The following is a 15,364-nucleotide window of genomic DNA, read 5'->3' as shown; positions in this document are numbered from 1 at the left end:
GGGTAGCATAAAATTGACAGGCTTTTTTTGTTTTTTTCCAATTTTATCCATATTGACTTAATAAATGTATAGAAAAAAAGAAGTAAATTGGTGAGATAAAGTATAAACATATTTTTAATACCTTTCTTTAATAAGGGCAAACGTGAAAAATTACCAATTTAGTTTTTTTTTAATTTGTGAGTTTGGAATATAAGTAACCTATAAATAGCAATAGTATTTAATTGAGTGGTTTTATCATCTTTTTTTCATTGAAGTAAGTGGGACTCATAAAAACTTTTCTCTTTTCTTTTTCTATGATTTTTTTCTCTTCCCTCCCCGGTTAAAAAGCATTTTTTTTCTTTTATAAGTAATCAAAATAACTTATAATTTTTACAAATTGAGATTAACTTTTGGCTTAAAAGTTACTGCACAACCAAATAAGAAGCTGAACCATTAACCTGCTCTTAGGTTTTGAATCATGACTTTTTCCTCCCAAAATGCTGTGCTAAACAGACCCTTGCTGTGTGCTCTCAATGGGGTCTCAACTCTTACATGGAGTCTCAATTCTAAGGTCATTTTATGTCTTAAAATATTAAATGAGAGAACAAATTAACATGCTCATATTTTAATTCAAGAAAAAAAATTAATTCATAGGTCTATATAATTTTATCTAATTTTTAATTAGGTTTTTTGTACACTTTACGAGTCACATAAAAACTACTCCTCTAGTCCTTAATATAAGACTCATTTAACTAATTTGATTAGATTAAAGAAGTTAGGTGAGTTAGTTAATTATAAGAAATATGACATGTTTTTCCTAAAATACCATAATCATCTTTCTTGATACCCCCTCTCCTTCTTCTACTTAATTATGATTGAGGGAGTATCTATAAGGGTAATTTATAGAAAATTGATAAATATGAGAAATAGGTCTTATATTTAGAACCAAAACCAACTCAACAATTAAGTTATATATATTAAAGAGCAGTGGAGTACAAGGACTTGATTAAAAATTAAATGAAAGCATAAGAAGTTGTAAATTAATTTACTTATGTTTTAAAATTATTAAATAAAGGAGCATGCTTAATGCTTTTTAAAGATTTCGCTTCGCTTTCGATATGTGTAATCATTCGTAAACATGATTAAGAAACGAGTTTGAATATTAATTAAAAATTCTTACGTGTTAAGATTCCTAATGTCCTTAAGCCGTACACAATAATGAAATTCTCTCTCTCTTTTACGGTCATTACATGTTATTGGAACATCTCTTGACTCTTCTGTGAAATGAAAATCCCACTACTCATTCTTAAACATGAATGCTTCAGAACCATCAACTTACAACAATCTCGTACAAATAAAAGTCTTCCGACCAAAAGGAAAAAAGCCAAAAAAAAAAAAAAAACAAAGAAAAAGCCATCACACTCCACCCTTTAAGAGAATCAAAAGGACAAATGGAAGATATAAACCCAACAATCTTCCTTTGAGCTCCTATCTATATACAAAAGGTCAACACTTTTCCACATCTAATCCTATCAAAAAAATTTAAAAAAAAAAGGCAGATTCGTAAGCATACCTGATTTACAAAATTATCATTAGACTAAACCAATGATATGATTATAAACTTTTGCAGTTTAACTAATGATTAGTTTAGTCTATCTGTCTTCAGCATGTCAAGTCCACTTAAATATTTCTAAGCTGTCATGTTTTAGCGACCAAAGAGGTAATCATCATCTTCAAACTCTGAAATGCCCAACATAGCCAAAGCCAAGTGACTTTTAATCTCTGTGTTTGTTTCTTGTAACTGAGTATAAGAATCAAATACGGATCCATTAACACGGAAAGATGGCTTCCTCCTTTTAGAGAAGACTGGTTCTTGACCTTTCAGGATTGCGATGATCTCGTTAATGCCGGGTCTGCGAGATTCTTCGTTTGTGACACAGGCTGCTGCAGCTTCAATCATACGAGATATCTGGTTTGAGGATTTTAAGGTGTAATTGAGTTGAGGATCAAGCAGTTCTTCAGTGGCTTCTTTCCCTTTCTGAAGCAATGGTTTAGCCTGCCAAAGAAAGCCAGACTAGATATGAGTCAACAAGGCTCAACTGTGATTAAAAAAGGACAACATTTAGTAGCCAAACTATTATTGAACAGTGTTAATACCAAAGAAAGGTATTACTCAGAGATGTAACATGATAAATATTAAAGAACAAGCCAAAATAATGATAAAGTATATGCCTTTTTGTTTCCTACATTTTTTATCTAATCTTCTAAGTTTCAACCTTCATATATACCATTTTTCGCATCTATTCAAGGTGACCAGTCTTTTTTAACAAGAAAGATTTTTTTTTTTTTGGGGGGGGGGGGAATTTAAACTAGTAATCGATTACAGATTCTGTGATGGGATGATTTTCATTTTCAGTGGAATTATTTTGTACTACGACCAATACATATTCAAGTATTGTTAGGCTCAAATTAAAGGTAGCTCTTCTAGTATAATTTTTTTCCATTGACAAAATTTAAAACATCAACCTGACCATCATTATTTTTTATAAGCTGACTTTTAGACAATATTCAGTATTTTCTGTCAGTTTCTCATAGCAATTATGAACAGGTAGGTTATTATATAGGCTAATGATGCTGACGTTAGGAGCTGATGGCAAATAGACATCATTGGCTTCTTCAAAGTCAATGAGCGGCACAGTATAGGACCTAGCTTGTGCTTGCAAGTTATGATTTTCCGGTTATTCTCAACCACAAACCATTTCAAGAATCGGTTCAACCATAACCTAATCACAAACCAGCACAAGTTTTCAAGAATCAAGGAATTAACCTACCCATGAGACTAAATTCTCTTCTCCTGGTGGCCTTTCTGCTTCAATGGGCTTCCTACCAGTTATGAGTTCCAATAACACCACTCCAAAAGCATAAACATCAGTCTTATCTGACACCTTCCCATGTTGGAAATACTCAGGAGCCAAATAGCTATATGGGAGAAAACAGAAGCCCAGAAAGAAACTGATTCAGCAAGTGGAACAAGAAAACAAATCTTCCAAAACGAAAAAATGGTAAAAACGTTGACAGAATATTTAAGAGGAGTCAAGTTTTTACCCAAATGTTCCTTTAACCGTTTTGCAAAGGAAATGAATCGAAGGTGCTGAAGTCCATGTAGCTAATCCAAAATCACATAGCTGTAATATAACAAAACAATCCATCAGGATCACTTGTATGATCTAACTCAGACTCAAGTGTCAAAGACTATTGGCAGAGATCAAAATCCTGAAATAGTTTGCAAATGATATTAGACTAAATCTGATATCCAAGGAACCATCTAACCTTGGGAGACTTTCTAGAGGAAAGAAGAATGTTAGAGGGCTTAATGTCTCTGTGAACAACACATCTTTTAGTTCCATTATGCAGATAAGAGATTGCTTCGGCGATCCCAACTGCAACTTTATATCTCACAGACCAAGGCAGTGGTGAATTTCCCTTTACACCCTTCTTCTTCCCTGTGAACAGGTATGAATGTAAGTATACATGAGTCAGTGAAACTCGTCAATCTCAAATGAAACAAACCCACATGAAATAAAGAGTCAGAGATAAGTAAGCACCATGCAAGTGGCGCTCTAAGCTGCCTCCTGAGACAAATTTGTAGACCAGAAACAAACCCTCCTCTGGATCAGCACAAAACCCCACAAGAGGAACAACGTTTGGGTTGTGAAGAGAGCTAGCAATCATCAGTTCTCTACAGAATGACTTTGCGCACTCCTTGTCTTCTTTGTCCAGTCTCTTAATTGCCACGGCACTCCTCAGAAGTCCAATTTTTCCTCTGAAAACACAGCTCAACGCCCCTCTTCCCAATACTCTGCCTACCCATATAACAAAACAATGAATTACAATCTAATATAAAATGAGAAAAATCTGACTTAACATGGCAAGATTATCAAGTGGTTCATATAGAGCAACCCAGAAAGATTTGATTACCTTTGGAGAAATTCTGGGTAGCAGACAGGATTTCACTGTAGTTGAATCTGATCAGAGTATTGGTCACTGGCAATATGCTCTTATTCAATGAATCTATTCTCCACCATTTTAGCTCCCGAGCTCCAGATTCACTCACCCCATTATCCAAATTCACCATCAAGACTGTCGCAGCAGCGGAAGAACTCATTTCCAAAGATTCCAGCTCAACCTGAGAACATATGTTGAACCTGAAAGATGAGTGAACCGATTGTGGGTCGGCATTCGTCGACTCCGCCGGACAACCGCCGGACTCCGCCAGTAGCCACGCCTTGTTTTTGCCTTGACCCTGAATCATCACCCCGGCGTTCCGCCGGCGGCGAGGCAGGGAGATACAGGCAGACCCAATCATCCAGAGCATTTTTCTCCAAGTGCTTCTGAACTTGAGCTTGTTATAGTCGTAGTAGTCATCGGTGACTGTATCAGGAGCATTTTGTGGATTCGAAGACTCCCAGGAGTCAGTGCAGGTTTCTTGGGAAAACCCCATTTAGAAGCTGATACCAACAATAGCACAGAAACCCAGTAAAGAGAGAGGTAGATAGGGACAGAGAATGGCAAAAAGTGGAAGCTTTGAAGGTGGTTTGCTTGAAGAGTGGGAGAGAATTTCTCAATATCAAAGAGAAGATGTGAACGAATAAAATATAAATATAAATAACAGAGAAATCACGAAGGTGAAAATGTGATGTTCTTGCTTTTGGCCTTTATTTATGGGAAAGGAGAAAGAGCATGAATTGACTGAGAGGAGGGGGAAGAAGAAGAGAATCTCGCTGGTACGGCCCAAGGGGGCATGAAGCACCACAGTGGCATCATTCTTAGCATTATTCAGTTGTTAACGAGGTGAAGGAACTGCCCCCTGAGAACTTTCTCTGTTCATGATCACAGTTATTTTTAATAAGCTAAAGCATATATTTGCTTCTTTTTTTTTAATTCAAGATTTTGAGTTTTGTCCCTAACTTTAAAAAACATATTTTTAATTTTTAATTTGAAAATTATTAATTTTAAATAATAATTTTTTGAAACAATTATAATTATTTTAAAAATTAAACTTAATATGTTTGTATTTGGGAATGTTTTATCAATACTCAAAATCTCAATATCATCATTTTTTTTATTAACAATTTTAGAGTTAAAAAACTAAAATTATACTTTTCAAAATTAAAGAACTAAATTGAAACTTTGTGTAAATTTAAATAACTAAGAATATACTTTAGTCTTGTATATATATACTCCTTCAATCCTAAATATAAAACCCTTATATAAATATGTATAAGAGTCTTACATTTAGGATTGGAGCATGCGTGTGTGTATAAGCTTCGATTTCATGAGCTGAGGGAAATCACACTTTTTTTTTTCAACATTCATATAATCCGTTTTAAGTTTATAGAGCAAAGCTTCACATCAATTTTTTTTTTGGTTGGAAAAAGCTTCACATCAAATTTTAAGATCATGCCCAACCTATACAGTCAGATTAGCTACTTTATTTTGCTTAACTTTTGGACTAAAATTTTAATTAATTTTCATAATTCAAATTGTGAATTCATCGTTATCATTAAATAAATATCAGTTAATATATTTTTTTTGGGCTGAGAGTATCAGTTAATATTAATATTAACATCAAATATCAAATGAATGAAAAGTTGATAATAAGTCATGGACAGTACAAATAAAGATCGATATAGACCAAATTTAAAAATAAATTTAAAAAAAATTGTACTATCTTCGCATCTATATATATATTAAGTTAAATAAAATGTTAATATTATACAAATTAAATTTGAAATAAGGCTCACTTAGAACAATTAATGAATTAAAAGCCTAAAACTACTATTACCATGTTTAACTTTAGAGAGAGGGTAAAGAGTTAATTAAGGAAAATGCCAAAATAAGGGTGACATAAAATGGAATAATATGATCTTGATGTAATAACATAAATTAAACAACACAATCTGTGAAGGCTGATTCTTGTTCCTGGGCATGGGATTTCATTTGAATATAAAATAAAATAAAAATCATATAAATCAGGCCGTACGATGCATCCGGTGGCTTTCGTTGTTTGGTGAGCATCCAACGGTCCACAGCCACATTATCCCTAACAAACCCCCCATAACAGCCCACCTTGGCTAATCAGATTTCATTATCTCCCGCCAGACAAAATAATAATGCATTCCATTATAATATTTTTTTGGCCAAAATAGTAATAATAATTATTATATTATTGAAGATCTAATAATTGCTTATTTGGTTTTGCGACCATTAATTTTTTTTATTATTTTTTGCACGTTATGAATATTGTAAGTTATATGGCATCCGTTATATTCAATGACTTTAGCATGTCGTGCCATAGTCTTTACCACTTTTTTAGGACGTTTGGCTGGTGCATTGAATAGAAATACTACAGGAAATTTTAGTCTTTTAATATTTATGTAATTGTTAATTAAAAATAATTATATTTTATTATTAATTTAAAAGCATAACGTTTTTTATTTTTTTATTCTAATTATAAAATACACCAAGTTTCACACTGGCCATGTTTGATGCATGGACAACCCATCTCCTCTGGGTTCTAATTATATTATTATATCAATATATTTATTAAAATATGTTATTTATAAGTCATGAACAATATAATTATTTTTTTCAATTGCTATCAACAGCAAAAACATATCCAATAATATCTGATGAATAGTACGTAATAAATCGTTAATAAGATAAAAAGAATTTTAGGTCATGTTCATTCTAATGCTTTCAGTGGATAAAGTCTAAAGTAGTTTAGACCTTCTATTATCTACAAATTAAAATGTTAACGATAATGAGCGTTAACTATAATACTGTGAGATTATTTGAGTTGTTTGTTTAATAATAATAATAATAATAATAATAACAATTATAATACTCCTCCGGTCCTTATTATAAGACCCAATTTGACTTTTTATTTGGTCCTAATTATAAGACCCAATCCATTTTCTCTCTTATATTTATGTATTTTTTTCCAAGATAATCCTTCGAATAATGATAGTTTTAGCCAATATACTTAATTAGCAAAGATATTTTAGGAATAACAACACTTATTTATTATAAATAACCAACTTAACTTACTTCCTTAATCTCCTCAAATAAGTCAATTGGGTCTTATAATTAGGACCGGAGGAGTAATAAAGAAGCCGCTCTCCTCCGAGACGCTTGTCTAGTGAGTAGTGGCAAATTGAAGCATTTAAAAGTTTGGTTAAGTTTCATTTTCCTTAATCTTCCAAGTTAAGAAATTCGTGTGCGATTGCTTTTTCCCATTAATTCTTCAATATTATTCATAGATGTTTCAACAACTAAAGCTAGTTAAAAAAAAAAAATAGTCAACTTAAAAAAATTATGTCCTCCTTCCCCAGGAGTCTATTAATTCGGAATTTATGATTAAGAAAATTGAATATTTAATTTGTGCAAAGTTCACAAGTAAGCTCTTTCTACTTATTGCATATGGATTTGGATTTTTCTGTGTTGTTCTCTTATAGACGAAGCAACTTAAGTATATAGCCATTCTTAGACGTACTAATGATATTTTGCCCTTGTATATAATTAATAAATAATTGGATGGTCAATCACATTTATACATTATTGAGTAACTACTATTTGTGCATATATATATATATATATATAAAAGGTCCTCCTTTAATCTTAAGTAATTAGTATTTCTGTCATTTTTATAATGATAATATGCGCCGTCTAATTTTCTCCTTAATTATCATTTTGACTGTAGGTCAGAATTAAATCAAATTATAAATTTTATAAGTCAAGCATTTATTTATTGCTTTTTATAATAATTAGTAGTAATATAACGATGATGATGATGATAAAAACAACAGCTTATATGTTTTTGTTTTCATATTTTTCATGTCGTGCATAATATACAAATATATGATTTTTGCAAGTAAGTGTATAATTTATATATGCTGATGAGTCTAATAGATAATTAGATGTGGTCTTGTGTTTACATGTTCTCCAATAATCTCAGCATGACATAATTGATTATTATCTATATATATAGACCACCGATGTGCTATTATATGTAAATTTAGTGTTATCAAAGTCCATAAAAAAGTTGCAGAGAATGCTTTTATTTTCCGTTTTGCTGAGACGGAAGAATTTGATAGAATTGTTCGAGGAAGACCGTGGTCGATAAACGGAAACTTACTCTGCCTTCAAGAGCGGTCGAAGTATAAGTCAGTTGAGGAGTTCGACTTTGGATTCTGTCCTGTATGGATCCAACTGCATAATGTTCCATTAGAGGCGATGTATTTGGAGAATGCGATTACGATTGGAGGTTACGTCGGTGAAGTTGTGATGGCTGAGGATCCAAGACTCAATGACAGATGTATTCGGAGCTTCTTGAGAGCCAGAGTGATACTGGATCTAAGGAAAGCCTTAGCATACGGGTTTTGGATGCCAAAACCAGATGGAACTAACGTGTGGATATCTGTGAAGTATGAGAAACTGCAGAACTTTTGTTTTCGTTGTGGTAGGATCGGGCATGATCATCGTGCTTGCAGAATTGATAGACTGAGATCGGTCTATAATCCAGATGAACCTCGTTATGGTGCTTGGCTTTCGACTAGTCTATGTCGTAGTTGGGATGAAGCTGTTGTGGTAGTAAAGAAGGACTGGTCAGAGGCGAGGATTGCTTTGAAAAAGAAGGAAGAGGCTCTTCGTAGACGTCAAGGCGGTTCTCCGAAGAGTGATAAAGAAAATCTTGACCCTGGTAATGTTGATTTGTTTAGCATAAATCTGAATAAAAGTAGAAATAACGAGAGGATAGTGGAGGTGCCTGTACATAACTGTGATGATTTTGATAGTACTGTTACTAACCGTATACCTTTATCAAAGATTGATGGCAATTCTGATAAGATGAGATTAAATGGTGTTAAAATTAGAACTGCTTTGAATGATGCTGGACCTAGCGGACTCAAGGACCCATCTGGCAAGGTTGTGGACCTTGACACTGGCTTTTTGGGCTCCCCATTGTCCAAGAAACAAGATTCTACTGTTGATACTTCCTTAGAAGTGGATCCTAACCCCATGGCTATTGTCCCATATATCGGCACAGTATACAGTGAGATTGTGTGTAAACTGAAGGTGCTTGGCATCAAAAGAGAAGCCTCTGATAGCGTTGAACCTGAGATGGTTAAAAGAAGAAGGTGTTTGACAGTTGAAAAGGAACCTCCTCCTGAGATCTCTATGTTTGCTAATAATCTCAGGAAAATTAAGGCTAAAATGCGTAAGGGGACAAGAAAAAAGGGGAGATCTGACATACTAGAGGCTGATAATATTGATTTAGAAGAGGATACCATTATGTCAAGGGAGGATAACGTAGATTCTGGAGAAGCTAGCTTTATCTTTAAAGCGAAAGGGGGTAGGAGAAGAAGGAATTTGTATGCTGAAGGTGCAGGTGGCTGGCCTCAATCAGCCACCAAGGCGCCATGAAGATCCTATCTTGGAACTGTCAAGGTTTGGGAAGAGCCTTGACAGTTAGAAACCTTAAGGACTTGGTGAAAAAGTGGAGTCCTTCAGTTATCTTCCTTATGGAAACCAAAATGTCTAGTAAGAAGTGTTCGGGGGTAAGAAAGAAGTGTGGTTTGGTGCATGAGGTTTATGTTGAGCCAAGAGGTCGTTCTGGAGGTTTGGCCTTGTGGTGGAATAATGATTTGAATTTGAGCATTTTATTCAAATCTGATAATTTGATACATGTCGCAGTGCTGTCTAGCTCTTCTCTCATGCCGCAACTGATCACTTTTGTTTATGGACCACCAAGGGAGGGGGAGAGGAGGGTTGTTTGGGATAAGTTGAGAAGGGTGGCTTCCACAATAAGGTGCCCGTGGCTTGCTGTGGGAGATTTCAATGATTTAATGTCTCAATCTGAGAAAGAAGGGGGCAATCCTAGAGCTTTGAGGAAAATTATTAATTTTCAAAGTCTTCTTTCAGATTGTAGCTTGATGGATCTGGAATTTCAAGGCTCTAAATTTACCTGGTGTAATAAGAGACCAGGTGCTATTGTCAGGGAAAGGATTGATCGTGCTCTTGGTAATGTTGAGTTCAGAAGTTGTTTTGAAAAAGCTATTGTCTTCCACATTGAACCGGTTGGGTCAGACCACCATGCTCTTCTGGTTGATCTTTGTTTTGTAGATGAAAAGTCGCCAAAACAGTTCAGGTTTGAAGCTAATTGGGTGGACCATGAAGAATTTCTGCCAACAGTTAGCTATGGCTGGAGCATAGTGGTGGAGAGGGCTGATAATAATGTTGACAATTTTGTAAAAAGATTGATGTCTTGTAAGCTAGCTCTGATTAAATGGAGCAAGCGTACTTTTCCTAATTTTAGGAAACTAGTTGATCAACTAAGAGAGAAGCTAAAGGTCTGTCATAGCGGGGATCTTTCTGATGAAAAGTTGGTGGAAGCCGAAAACATTACCAGGCAAATTGAAGAAGCTTGGAAAAGAGAGGAGGTTTTTTGGTGGCAAAGGTCCAGGATAAGCTGGTTAACCTGTGGAGACCGTAACACGAAGTTCTTTCATAATAGTGTTATTCAGAGAAGACAGAGGAACAAGATCCTTAGACTCAAGGATGGTAATGGAGCTTGGGTGGATGATAGGGGATGTATTGATAAGCTGTTTAGTGATCATTACCAGGGTCTGTTCAAGTCAGTGGGCTGTAGATCAATGGATCAGGCTTTGTGCTATGTGAAGCGGGTTGTTTCTGATGAGGATAATGCAAATCTAATTCGGCCAGTCTCTGATCTGGAAATTGAAGATGCAGTATTTCAACTTGGAGCGAGTAAGGCACCGGGCCCTGATGGTTTCTCAGCCCTATTTTACCAGTCTGCATGGAAGGAAGTTAGGAGTGAAGTTTGTGGGATGGTTCATGATTTTTTTGAAGGCAGAGCTGGTATTCATGGGATTAACAGTACAAATATTGTTTTAATTCCAAAAGTCAGTGAACCGGAAGGGGTGAATCATTTTAGGCCAATTGGTCTTTGTAATGTATCCTACAAGATTATTGCAAAGATCTTGACTAATAGGCTTAAAGGGTTAATGGATAAAATTATTTCCCCAAACCAGAGGGCATTTATCTCAGGTAGGATGATCCAGGATAACATCATCCTTACTCATGAAGCATTTCATTACTTGAAAAATAAGAAGGCAGGGAATAAATGGGAGCTTGCCTTGAAGATTGATATGAATAAGGCCTATGATCGTGTTGAATGGGATTTTGTGGAGGCGGTGATGGTAAAGATGGGGTTCTGTAATGCTTGGGTTACCTGGATTATGAATTGTATCTCTTCAGTGGATTTTAATCTTCAAATTGCTGGTAGGAAGGTGGATGCCTTTGCACCTGGTCGTGGGGTGAGGCAAGGTGATCCATTATCACCTTATCTCTTCATCTTAGTCTCTGAGGTCCTATCTTTGATGATTCAGTACCATGTTGATAGGAGGGAGTTGAAAGGGGTGAAACTTGCAAGAAGAACCCCTATTTTATCGCATTGTTTCTTCGCTGATGATGCCATTTTATTCTTGAATGCTGAACGTATAAATTGTCAAGTGATAAGGAAAATTTTTGATGTTTACTGTAGTGCTTCTGGCCAAGTAATTAATCTTGACAAGTCAAGTATCTTCTTCTCTGCTAATACTCCTTTGAGAGTTAAAGAAAGTGTAGCTGATTGCCTTGGGATTAAGTTTTCGGATCAGGCAGGGAAATATTTGGGTCTTCCTGTTTTATGGAGTAGGTCAAAGGCAGCTTCTTTGGCTTTTGTGAGGGAGAAGGTTGGTTTGAAACTGCAGGGGTGGAAACAAAAGATGCTCTCCTTTGCTGGCAAGGAAGTCCTTATTAAGGCAGTTGCTAATGCTATCCCTGCTTATCCGATGACCTGTTTCTTATTCCCCAAAAAGGCCTGTATGGGAATTGACAATCTTATTTCGAATTTCTGGTGGGGACAGAAGGAGGATGGAGGCTCTATCCATTGGAAAAAATGGGACAGAATGACTACGAGGAAAGATGATGGAGGCATGGGCTTTCGAGATCTCTTGTGCTTCAACAAGGCCCTACTTGCAAAAACTGCTTGGCGCCTTTTGATGAAACCTGATGATTTATGGTGCCGAGTCTTGAAAGGAATTTATTTTCCCAAGAATGATTTTATGCAAGCTAAGAAAGGCAAGCGAGCGTCCTGGGGATGGTCAAGCTTATTGGAGGGAAGAGATCTACTTTTAAAAGAATTGTGTTGGAAAGTAGGAAATGGCAGAAACATCTGTGTCTGGGGAGATAGATGGGTATTGGGTCTTGAGGGGCACTCTCTTCAATACACTGCTATTTCAGAAGCTGAGAAGAACCTGAAGGTTGAAGATTTGATTGTAGAAGGCAGATGGAATTTGAGCAGTATTGATGGGAAAATTTCCCAATTGGAAAAGGAGATGATCCTGAAGATTCCTATTCCAATGTCTCCTAGCATTGACCGGCCTATTTGGAGGATTTGTAGAGATGGAGGATACTCAGTTAAGTCTGGGTATGCAGTGGCTAGATCCCAGAAGGACACGAAAAAGGTGAAGGATCCGGGACCCTCTTGCACCGTGCCTAAAAAGCTGTGGAGGCTTGTTTGGAGTCTCTCAGTTCATCCGAAGGTGTCACATTTTTTATGGAGGGTAGTTGCTGGGGCTCTAGCTACTAAAGATGCCATGTTTCGAAGATCTTGTGCAAAAGATCCTGTCTGTCCTATCTGCGAATCTGAAAAAGAAACAATGGAACATATGCTATTTCTATGCCCCTGGACAAGCTTTGCTGGTTTGGCTGTAGCTTGGGTTTGAAAGTTAGCAATGGACAATGAAGAGAGGCGAGGATTGGCTCTATGAGATGCTGGATGGTTGTAGGTTGGAAGAACGAGGAAAATCTGTTTGGCAACTATGTGCTGGTGGATTTGGAAGAAGCGTTGTAACTGGGTTTTTCGTGGGGAGAGACCTGATGCTAAGGAAACTGTTCGGTCAGGTGGAGGCTCAGGTGGAGGAATTTTGGAATTCGAAAGCTAGATCTGAAGGCAAGCAAAGATCTGGTGATGATGCTGCTTCTATCCGACGCATGAAGTGGGATTTTCCTGATGCAGGAGTGATTAAGATAAATATTGATGGCTCCTTTATTGAAAAAGAGAGATGTGCAGGTGTTGGTGTGGTTTGTCGAGATAATGATGGCTGTTTTGTGGGTGGTTTGGGTAAGGCAGTGGATGCAGTAAGTCCTTTCATGGCTGAATGTTTAGCTCTTAAGGAAGCCTTGTTGAACCGAAGAAGGTTTCCGGATTCTAGAGTTTTGATTGAAATGGACTGTGAAATTCTATTCAAACTAGTCCGTAAGGGCTTGGCTGGTGGCTGTGAATGGCAGAGTATGGAACTGATGCAAGAAGTCTTGGTGCTACGTGAGTCTGTTGAGGGCGTTGATTTCTCTCTTGTCTCTAGGCGGGGAAATAAAGCTGCGGATGAGTTGGCAGCACGTGCAGCAAGAAAGATGTACCAGTGTGATTGGCTGGTGTCTCCTCCATCTTTCTTAGGCGTTTTTCTTGCCCATGACTCTAACAGGACCAAGACTTTGGACCTTAGTGCGTGTATTGCTTTTAATAAACTTGGCATAGGCTAACTGTGCTTGTTTCCTTGGTTTTATTTTGTTTAGTTGTGTGTTAGGTTGTACTGTAGGTGTTTTGAGTGTTTTTTTTGGCTTCGGCTATTGGTGTTTGTAATGTTTTTCAAATATTAATAAAATGTGATTTTTTGGCCAAAAAAAAAAAAGTCCATAAAAGTGTTGTTAGCAAATCTAATTTAGGATTTGGTAATTTCAATTTTTATGGGATTTTCCAAAAAAAAATAATTCAGACAACATAATTTCATCATTCTAGTAATAATGCTCTGGATGTTTTGTTACAAAGGAATTCAATTGCAACATATTTTCTTCCTTTGGACCATAAATGTAAGAATTAAATAAGAAACTTAGTTTAATTAATTCTAAATGTAAGCCATCAGCAACTTTTGAGGTTTTTTTATTTCTAATTAACTTTTGTAAACTAAAATTGAGGTAAAAATTAATTAATGTAATATTATACATGGTTGAATAAATTTTTATAAAAAAATCAGTTTAGCGGAAATTTGCTATAAAGATACATTGAGAGCCAGTTTTAAAAGATTCAAATACTACTATAAAGTGGGAAAAAAAGCCAAAAACTAAAAATCAGAAGAAAAAAGTTGCTTTAATTTTAAAGTAACTTTTTGAGTTAAAAAAAAATCAACTGTCTTCAAAACTCTATCAAGCATTATTTTTTTTCATCCAACTATCTTTCATTATTCCTAGCTCACTTCCAAGAGTCTCAGGTGCTACCCCAATTCTCAAACATGTATCTTATCTCCAAAATTTACAATTTTTTTGGGTGTATATTAATTAGTCATTCTCAGCAATGACTGCCAGTCAAGAAGAATTTCCCTATACATACGCAGGGCACAGCCAATTTAGTTGAAGAAATATGGGAAATGCAATTAATGTGAGTGTGTTGGGCATTCTATTTCTGACACTACAATTTAATTTAATTTTGATGAAACCCACCAAACTGATGTCTAATACGGTAGTATTTGATGGATAAGGAGGTGGTTAAGTTTCCCCAAACAAAACGTCATTGACATTAATTAAATAGCCGCAAATTAGGTTGGGTTTATTAGTATTTTTTTAAGTATTTAAAATATGTTAGGAATCAGTAACAAAGTTGAGATATGAATATAGCATAGTTCCAGGCCCAAAAAAAAAAAGAGATAATATGGTTTACCAGCAAAATGAAGAGCATTGCACATTTTCATGTACGTTCTTCGTATGTCAATCATAGAGTATATGAGATTTCTAATTAATTATTTTTTATTAAAATAAATGTAATATATATATCATATATATATATTCGAGGTTAACTGGCATATATAACTTTTTTTCCAAGGGTTGGCATGTTGTAATAAATATATGAAAGTTGCATACATTTTTCTTTCTAAAATCCTAGTACGTATTTTGTATTGTTTAGATTTCAAAAATTGTTATTTGGAAAATTCTGTGTATAAAAATGTATTAAGATAATTTGCCACATGCACCATACAAACCCAAGTTAAAATAAATATTACCCTTAAAAATTAATTTATTCATAAGTTATAATAGCAGTATAGTACAATTTATTTTTTTTATTATGTCAACATGTAAGCGCTGGCCGCAAAAAAAAAAAAAAAACATGTAATGAGATCCATGCCACTTATATTATATTCTTTTACTCTAATTTATAAGTCACTTAAAAAAAAATTTAACTTCATTAAATCTCTTTTAAAATTCAATAAGT

General features: G+C 35.2%; 1 protein-coding gene across 1 annotated transcript; it reads right to left on the bottom strand.

The window, feature by feature from the left end:
- Positions 1-1,261: 1,261 nt before the first annotated feature.
- LOC114750002 (probable serine/threonine-protein kinase PBL7) lies at positions 1,262-4,487 on the bottom strand. The gene is made up of 6 exons (XM_028938546.1): positions 3,958-4,487; positions 3,585-3,842; positions 3,310-3,482; positions 3,085-3,164; positions 2,811-2,958; positions 1,262-2,035 (listed from the first exon to the last, which is right to left on the bottom strand). Exons 1-6 carry the CDS (start codon positions 4,478-4,480, stop codon positions 1,685-1,687), a joined length of 1,533 nt encoding a protein of 510 aa, XP_028794379.1. The 5' UTR covers positions 4,481-4,487; the 3' UTR covers positions 1,262-1,684.
- Positions 4,488-15,364: the final 10,877 nt, after the last annotated feature.

This window comes from Neltuma alba, unplaced genomic scaffold (assembly GCF_004799145.2).
Source record: "Neltuma alba isolate B1F8T4 unplaced genomic scaffold, ASM479914v2 tig00006281_pilon, whole genome shotgun sequence".
In the NCBI taxonomy this organism is placed as follows: domain Eukaryota; kingdom Viridiplantae; phylum Streptophyta; class Magnoliopsida; order Fabales; family Fabaceae; genus Neltuma; species Neltuma alba.
The sequence above is the reverse complement of the archived record's forward strand: the minus strand, read 5'-3'. Positions and strand labels throughout refer to the sequence as shown.

Bases quoted from the DNA above. Each gene is read 5' to 3' on its own strand.
- LOC114750002 (XM_028938546.1), bottom strand. From the start codon at position 4,480: ATGGGGTTTTCCCAAGAAACCTGCACTGACTCCTGGGAGTCTTCGAAT. The intron at 2,959-3,084 runs GTAAAAACTTGA...TCTCCCATATAG, and splicing joins ACGGTTAAAGGAACATTTGG to CTATTTGGCTCCTGAGTATT. The intron at 2,036-2,810 runs GTAGGTTAATTC...TTTCTTTGGCAG, and splicing joins AAGAGAATTTAGTCTCATGG to GCTAAACCATTGCTTCAGAA.